At 32.3% G+C, this 9,362-nt stretch overlaps 1 protein-coding gene across 3 annotated transcripts in view; it reads right to left on the minus strand.

Moving 5' to 3' along the window:
• Positions 1-9,362, minus strand: part of LOC106783620 (protein rhomboid-like) — a 103,839-nt gene that overhangs the window by 79,734 nt on the left and 14,743 nt on the right. Inside the window, exon 1 of one of the 3 annotated variants that reach the window (XM_014742313.1) lies at positions 7,685-7,757. The exons of 1 other annotated variant lie outside the window; for it this stretch is intronic. Coding sequence is in view for 1 of the 2 variants with exons in the window: in XM_014742311.1 (XP_014597797.1) it covers positions 3,733-3,739 (7 nt within the window). In the remaining variant the exon portion in view is untranslated. Of the gene's footprint in view, positions 1-3,732; positions 3,755-7,684; positions 7,758-9,362 lie in introns of those variants that run through there. One more of the 3 variants, XM_014742311.1, reaches the window with a different exon arrangement.

Here is a 9,362-nt window from a genome sequence, read left to right on the forward strand (position 1 = left end):
TATATATATAAAAATAGAAAAAAAAGAGAGAGAATAGTAAAGAAGAGAAGACAAAAAAAAAATAGAAAAAAGGAACGAAAGAGGAGAGAAAGAGAAAGAGAGAGAGAGAGAGACTGAAATAGAAAATAGGGGGAAAAAAACGGCAGACGCGAAGCAGAGATTCTTTTTTCTTTTTTTTCACGCGAACGTTTGGTCTCGCAAGGAAAAGGGTGGTGGGAAAAAAAAAGAAAAAAAAAAGAAGCGTAGCTCTTTTATGTTAGTGGATAGAGGGTGGAGGAGAGAAGACGCTTTTATCGGTACGATCGTTAATTCACGAGTTTTCATCAGCAAACTATGTCGTTCGACCGTTTTCCACAGTCGACATCTGAAGTTCTTTATCTTTCTCTCTTTTTCTCTCTATGGATTAATGGATGTTCGTTTTGGAGTAACTCAACCTCGTCCATGCATCATTTCACATTTTATCAAAGCTCTTCCAAGTTTACATTTTGATCGCTTTTTCAACACGTTTTCTATATGTGTATATATATATATATATTCTTTCATACACGCGTGACTATTTAAAATACATGCATGTGTAGGGGGAACCGACTGAAGCGCACGTTCAAAATCCTTTTACTCGGGAAACACAAATACATATATATATATATATTTGTGTTTGTGTATATATCGAATTGATATTTTGTTTTATTCAAAAATTTCGATCGATGGACTCTGCTTAATTTGTTTATTAAAAAATAAACAAACCCTCCTCCCCTTCCTTGCCCGTCCCCCTCCACCAAAAAAAAAATAGAAAAAAAATAGAAACAAAAAAAAAAAAAGATATCGCGAGAGATAAAATATAATTGTAAAAGCTGTTATTTCATTGGCACGATATTTGCGAACACTTTTCTTTTATTTTTTTTTAATATTTTAAAATAAACGATCTCGGTATTTATAATACAATACCTAGTATTTTTATATACGCGAAAAAGTATTATTACATCGATTAATGTTCGAACTGTCAGTATTTTGAAACATTTGGTTAATATTTTTAATCCAATATTGATACACACGTACATGGTATCAATATTTAATCTATACACGTAATCATACCTCTCCATTATTAATACTGGATCATCATCTACTTAAAATACAAAATAACTATTGCAAAATTATTTATTAAATTGTTAAAAAAAGTCATTAGAGGTTTTTCGCACAATGATATTTGTCCTTTTTTAATCGCGTTAACTGATACCAAAAACCTTATATTAAATCTCAAAATCAGTTTTTTAAACGTCATTTTAAAACGTCGTGAAAATAATCTTATTTCTTTATTATATTACTATTGAAAAAATCTTAATTCCTTTTAAAACGATTCGGTATCATTAATACCGAACAAAAAAATACAAATTAATTTATACTTTTCGCGTTTGAAAGAAGATAAACGCGATATCGAAGAACGATGCGAAAAAACTCTTATGATAAAGAGATGCGTAATAAAAAAAAAAAAAAGAAAACGGAAAAAAAATAAGCAAAATGTTCGTTTTTCTCCAAAATATTTATCCACCCTCGGTAGATAATTCCCGTCACCTCGAGGAATCTTAAGGGCCAGTAATTTCGCTTTAGACAAGTTTATCTAGCAGCTACCTACAAGTGGACCGTTCCCTTAGGAAACCTACACACCGGGATTGGTCCTGTGTTCGTTTCGCCGTTAAGTTTATCTTTCCGGAGATCTCTCCCTCCTGCCCCCTTCTTTCTACCACGAACATTGTGATATCGTTCAGAAGAAGAAACGAAATTGTCGACTTATTTTTTACTTTACTTCTAATGATCTCGTTATAAATACAATCGATACTTCAGATAAAAACAAATGTTTATCTAACAAACAAAAATCTTATTTATGACTTGTCACGCTATATAACCAAGAATCTATAATCAAGAAAAATCATTTGTGTGGGTTGAGCATTTCTATGAGTGCATCCTTAACTTTAATTACAATGTATTTCTTTTTTCTTGTTTATTTTGCGTCAATAATTATTAAATTACGCGAAAATCTGCAACGAAATATTCATCCGAAAATATATATTCTAAACATATTCCTAAATTATAACCAAAACTATACGCATATCATTCTTATAAACAAATAAATATGATACCCAACTTCCTATGCACGCATTCTTGTAATTCGAATATAAACCCCTATACATATTATACACTCTAAATCTGTGTTCATTTATTAAATATAAAGTATACATTAATAAAACTAATAATCTCTCTTTCTCTCTCTCTCTCTCTCTCTAGTTTATTCATAAAGATAATACAAATTTTTGTTGAGGCTTTTAAATAATAACGACCAAACTAACGAAGTTTTCGATGTATTGTGTTTTAGAATATTATAAAAAGAAATGTATGTTGAAATTAAATAAAAATGACGCTGAACTTTGATGATTAAGTTGCTGAAGAAGTCCCAATAAAGGGACGAAACGTCCAACTTAATCAAATTAAGTTCTACTTCTTTTCATGTCCAAGTTCCCTGGGATATTTTATCATTAAAAAGATAATAAAAATATTTCTTCTCGCTTGAAATTTTATTATATCCCATTGTGGTAACTAAAATGTTTAACCAAATGGCTTTGTGCGTGACAATAATAAACGAAGCAAACCCTTCTTCAACTACCAGTGCCCTTTCACCTTGTAACTACCTCTCGACAAGATGAACGATGTTGCGCAACTAATTAGACCGGAATGAAATTTAATTAAATTAACCTAATTAAACGAATCGCGGAAAATGTCTCCGTATTATCAGAGGAGCCCAGGATCAACCGGAACAGAGAGAAAGGTTTAGCTAGGAATCGAGACGAGTATAGGAAAGAAGAGGAGGAAGAACAGGGGGTGGGGAAGTAGAGAGAGTGCAGTATTGGCGTACTAACTTAAATAATTAATCGGTATGCTATCTCTCTCTCTCTCTCTCTCAGTCTCTTCCTCTATCTAACTCGCACTCTTTGTCTTCTTTTCTCTTTCTACTGGTTGATCCAATTCCAATTGAAACCACCTGAAGTCGGATTCGAGCTCTTCCAGAGGTAATTTCGTTCTACGCTCGATTACACCAACCCGACACGAATTTTCTAACTAGAAGATATAGATCATATATATTTAAATACTATTTAAGAAGATTTATCGTTTCGATAATATATACAAAATATATTTTATCGCGATTTAAAAGACTATCCCCATATGAATTATACTAATAACGATTGAAAAAACAAACGACTGTTTGTCGTGTTTACGAGTTAATAAGAGAAATCGATTATTTATTTACACTCGATCAATCGAATCGAAGAGGAAGAGTGTTTGTTTAATGAAATGTGTGTGTGTGTTATATTGTTGTTCCATTCTCTTTTTTTTTTTTTCGATAATCTAAAAAAGAAATGTTTTCTATCACGAAAACGTAAAGAAATTTAATGGTTTAAAATAAAGACGTTTGACGTGATACAAGTGAAAAAATAATTAAACAAAAATATCTGTCTCCTCTTTTTTTATTGTACTTGTCGAACCGAAAGAAAATTTCTTTTTCGTGTCGGCCCTATTTTAGAATAAATAAATCTTCTCTCTCTCCCTCTCTCTCTCTGTTTCTCTTTGTTTTGTTATTTCCTTTTCTGTTTTAAGTGTACGTACCGAAAAAAAAGAAAAGTAAACCATGTTATTACTCTGTTTGTCCCTTTTAGGATAACTAAGAAGAAAGTAAACCCTTACCACTCATCAAACGAGTTCTTTCGTCTTGTGGCTTTCCATTTGCTCTTCTCAGTTTCTATTTCATTCTTCTAACACCTTTCTCTTTTCCGCACAATTTCTAGCTAACCCGTGGCGTCCACTTTTCGCTATAAATAATCGCTCAGGTTGTCGCGCTGGGTGTCAAAAAAAAGAAACAACGTGGAAAAAACATCTTTCCCGGACATGATGTGTCCGTTCTTTCTTTCGTTAGTTCGTTCTTTTTGCATTACAAAGCAGAGAAGAACAGGATTCCGCAATGTAGATTATTCAAAAGAAAATCAGATATCACTATGAAATGTCAGCAAGTCGATATATGTGGAAAAGAAAATTTGTTCATATAGTTTCAAAATTGTCATATAAAGTCTATTTGAATGAATAGATTTCCGTTGTAATTTGTGAGAAATCTTGAAAACAAAATGTTATTACATCTCTTTTTCGCGAAATCATTTTTTCTAATATAATATTATAATATAATATAATAAATATAATTCACATTCGTATATTTACTTTTAATTACCATTCTCTTATATCGTTTTTAATGCTAAATATAATTTTATCGCAAATAATAATTCTTTACTTTTCTAGGTTTTAACTTTATCGCGATAAAAAAAAAACATTCATAAAACTATCTATCTTTCTCTAGTATCGTTTAATGAATCTACGTAATACTATATCGTCAATGTAACTCTATCGCAACAGAGAGAAGAACAAAAAATATTAACTATACCTCCCATTGACTGAAACATTAGAGAGTTATTTTATATGAAGAAAAAAAATAAATTGAAAATTGTAAACGACCCTATATATATATATACCCTAATTAATTACTATCTCAATTTTACTATCTAAGTATTTAATTTCGTTGCATTTAAACTCCCGTATAAATAATACAAAAAATTGAACTATGGATAATAATTCTCAACTTTTCGATACTTTTATCGATAGACATTAATGGACGTTAATAATATCGATAAAAGTATAGAACAATTATTTGTTCCTTCACTGATATCATTTAACGAATTCACGTAATACCACTATATATATATATATATATATCGTCATCGTAACTCTATTTCAACAAACAAGAAAAAGTATTAATTGTCCCCTTCTCTCCCCCCCCCCACCACACCTTGTCAGCCGATTGTTAGAAAAAGAATAACGCTGCTCCAAAACTTTACTTCTAGCTTTTATCGTCGAACTGGTGGTGCTGTTACCTTAATCGCACACCACGACATCTCGGAGCACCGTTCTCATTTCGGTCTCTCGTAAATTTCGTTGCATCGTTAAAGAATGACCGTTCGACCATTCTCTCCAACTACTACTGACCCCTATTCTCACATCCTACAGTTACACCTACCCCTGCCTTTTTATCCTTACCCCTACCACTACCACTACCACCACCACCATCGGTAACAGCATGTCTCTTTCTTCCACCTGCAACCCCTGGGTTCAACTTTTTAATCGCCAGTTTCATTTCGTCGCGTCCTGCCGTTAATTTCATTTTACCATAGATAATCTTTCTTTACTTTCCACCACCATTCTTTTTCTATTTCTCTCTCTCTCTCTCTCTCTTTCTCGCGCGCGAGGGAAAAAATAAGACCGAACCAAAAGAAAAATACATTTTTCATTTGTTTCAATTTTCTAAATGCCCATTTTCCTCCCTTTACGTTTCAAGTGTATGGTACTATTATTTTACCATCGTTTTTACTTACTTCCCGTAACATTGATAATAATAAAATATGTTAATTGATTTTGAGATAATTGTTTTCATAAAATTACATCTACCTGAATAATATGTTAATTTTCTTTTCGTAGCGTATAATTATTAATGGAATAAACGTTTCTATTATTCTCTTTCTTTCTTTCTTTCTTTCTTTCTCTTTCTCATTTTCTCTTTTTTAAAAAAAGAAAAAACAAAAATTTAGAAAAACTTACATTCTCTTCTGTTTCTTTCAGTTTTATAACCGTGCATATTACGTAAAATATGCTATTATTTTTAAACGTTGTTTTAACTTTCTTTATATATATATATAAAAAAAAAAAAAATAATCAAAAAATGTGAATATAAATATTTAATTCAATTTATTTTCTAAAATTATACCGACCACTTTAAAACCCATTTAATATTTCCTGTAAATCATATCTGTTAATAGAATAAACGTTTGTATTATTTCCTCGCGAAAGAAGAAAAAACAAAATCAATAGATCAAAATTAATTTTTCTTTTTTCTCTCTTTTCTTCTTATAACGCAAAAAATTAGAAAAATAATAATAAAAAATATGAATAGCTAAAAAAAATATAATTATTATAAAATTAGATTAACTTTTCTAGTTCTCTAGATCATCTAATTTCCTTCTCGTATAGAAAATATCTAAATTAATAGAATATTAATAGCTGTATTTATTAATCTCCGGCAAATTAAATCAATACATATATACATAAACATTCCTATATACATATATAAAAATATATATATGTATTTAATATATTGAATAAATGCACATTGCATAGATAACGACTATTCGATACCGATAAGGTCCGTTAGCTATTCGAGGGATGCTGAATTTAACTCGTATTCGCGGTAATGCATATTTGATAGCGATCATAAGTGGTCCAATGGTAATGTAATATTAATGACACGAACCATTGTCCTTTATATTTTACATTGTCATGCGCGTAATCAAGTAGCGTGAGATACAATAATCAACAGTTTCATTAATAATCAAGAGAAATCTTATCGTACCTTTAATGAATAATTTGACACAATTTACACAAAGATTTTCTTACTTTTTTCTTTTTCTTTTTCTTTATCTTCTTCTTCTTCTTCTTCTTCTTCATCATCTTCTACTACTTTCTTATAGTATTATCAGTGTACTGTTACCCCAGTATTCCTATAATTTATTTTTCTTTTCCTTTTCTTTCGTTATCACGCAAGGAATCAGTTTGTCTTTGTCAAAGTTTTCTTCGCAAAGATAGGCAACGAAAAAGGAGAGAAAAGAAAAAAATAAAATAAAAGTTAATGGCGCACGAGCGCTAACTTGAAATATTTTTTTATCCCGATACAAAGGGAAAGAGATGGAGAAAAGGAGGCGAAGAAAAGTAAAAAAAAAAAAGAAAAAAAAAAACAAAAAATTTGTCTAACAAGAAAAAGAAAAGGAAAGTAATAAAAAATCTTGTTGAGAAAAATTCCGAATGGAGAAGCAAGAAATTTATATTAAAACCAATAAAAATCCATTCTCGTGGGTATTCACAAACTCCTTGAATTCAGTTCATCTTCTCCTTCTCTCTTTTACACATATGAATACATGCACACATGCTTTTGCACTTCTAGCGAACATTTTCGCATGTTTTTTATTATTTTTCATTCCTTTTCCATAGCAGAAGATGAAAACGCTGAAATCGCAAGTACCCGTTAGCAAAAGTGTTCGTTCGTTTCCCAGCTGATGGAAGCAGCTTATCGCCATTAGCAGACACTTCGTTGGGAAAAGGATAGAAAAATGGAAGAAAAACGAGAAAGAGAGAGAGAGAGAGAGAGAGAGAAAGGAATGCTAGAAGTAACCGATGCGTTTTTCTGTGCATTAATACCTTTTTCCTGGGTCATATGAAGTGCTACAATTTCACATTGATATTTTACGAATGCTTGATGTATTAGATTCGATGGAAAATATTGAAAAAAGAAAAAAAGAAAAAACAAATAAAATAAAATTAAGTAAAATAAATTGAAGATAAAAAAAATGGTACGTATATAAAATGTGATGCAATGAATTTTTGTCAACGTCATTGTGTTAGAGAATACAATTTTTAGACAAATCAAATTTATCGTCGAATGATATTTGTAATGAAATATCAAATCGTGAGAGAACGTGTTCGAAATGAAACGTAAAAGTTATTGAGCAGTGAACACGCGTTAAAATAATACCTCATTTCACCTCACCTCACCTCACCGAGGCCAGCCATCTCGATATTTCGCGAATAGGAAGAACGACGATAACCAGGCGTGCGAGACCCTGGAAATAATTTGCATAATCGATAGGAAACGATTACCCGTTTCGTAGACGAACAGGAAATATATATTATCACAATAGACTAGCGCGATTATTCGTCGCGTTAATCAAAATGGATCAAAATTATGTTACCTTTTTTTTTTTCATAGATCATATATGTATATATACATTTTTGCTAATAAAATTCAAATTGACGCGCTATGCTTCGAGGCATAAAGAGAAAGAGAGAAAGGTATGGATGAAAAGAGGGAGGAGGGAGGATGAGGAAGGAAGGAAGGATAGAGAAAGAGGGAGGAGTAAATGCAAACAGATTATTTGTACAATGACCGTGTGCACACGTTTAACGTAAATATTCATGAACCATCGTGATTTTGTATAACGTATCGCGAACGATTCATTTTCCTGCTTGTCAAATTTGCACTAATCGAATAACAACTTTCCACTTTTTGCGATATATTTCCCACGCAACTTTACTCGTTATAAAATCCTGTAAATTGTTCGATCGCATGATCATAGTTGTTTCTATTTTTGCTTCGATGTAACAAAACATTATTGAGTTAATTCAAACTAATGAAGAATTATTGTAAGAAAAAAGGGAACCGATATAAGATCATTGAAAAATTAGATGACCTAACTGGCTCGACAACAACAACGGCAACAGCAAAACCAACAACAAAATAAACGAAAAATAAACAATTAAATAAATAACAAATAATTCAAAGGGTTTTTAAACAAAATTGTATCGATCGTACTTTGTGCGAATAGAATTTCTATTTCTTATTTTCTTTTTTTACTTCTATTTCTTTTTCTTCTTATTCTTCTTCTGTAAATTGAGGAAACGAAAACGTCTCGATGGATGGTTCTACTCGGTGTGTAATAGTGAATGGAAAAACGAGAGTAAACGAAAGAAAGAAAGAAATACATATAGACAGGCAGACAGACAGACAGACAGACAGACAAGCAGATTGATAGAGAAAGACAAAGAAATAGAGAGAAAAAAGCAAACAAACAGAAAGTCAAGCAGACGGGTAAATAAAGAGAGAAAGAGAGAAGAGAAGAGAAGAGTAGAGAAGAGAAGAGAAGAGAAGAGAGAGAGTGAGAGTAAGGGGACACGAAAGTGTCGTCGTTTGTCGATTATTCGCGTGAGATTTCCTAGAACATGGAATTGCCAACGGCGTCGTCGATTCTCTCGTTACGTCATTAATGTCGGCGACACAATGTGTCGTGAGTTCGTTACCGCGAGTGTGATCGCTCGCGACACTCTCTGGGCCCTCTCCTACGACCTCGTTACGCTGCTGCACTCCCATTAGAGGAAAATTGATAGTGACTATCTCCTCTTCCTCCTCCTCTTCCTCCTCCTCTTCCTCCTCCTCTTCCTCCTCCTCTTCCTCCTCCTCTTCCTCCTCCACCACCTTTTGCTGCTATCTCTCTCTCTCTCTTACTCCTATACCTCACCCTATTCACTATCCTCCCCTTTCCTAACTTCTTCCGCCAACAAACACAACTAGCCCATGCTTCTCACGAACCACCCCTCCTCTCCTCTTAACCACGTTCCACTCTTTCTCACTCTAACATTTTATCTTTTTCTCTCTCTCTCTCTCTCTCTCT

The sequence above is a fragment of the Polistes canadensis genome, unplaced genomic scaffold (assembly GCF_001313835.1).
Source record: "Polistes canadensis isolate GaletaPanama2010 unplaced genomic scaffold, ASM131383v1 scaffold_23, whole genome shotgun sequence".
NCBI classification, from domain to species: domain Eukaryota; kingdom Metazoa; phylum Arthropoda; class Insecta; order Hymenoptera; family Vespidae; genus Polistes; species Polistes canadensis.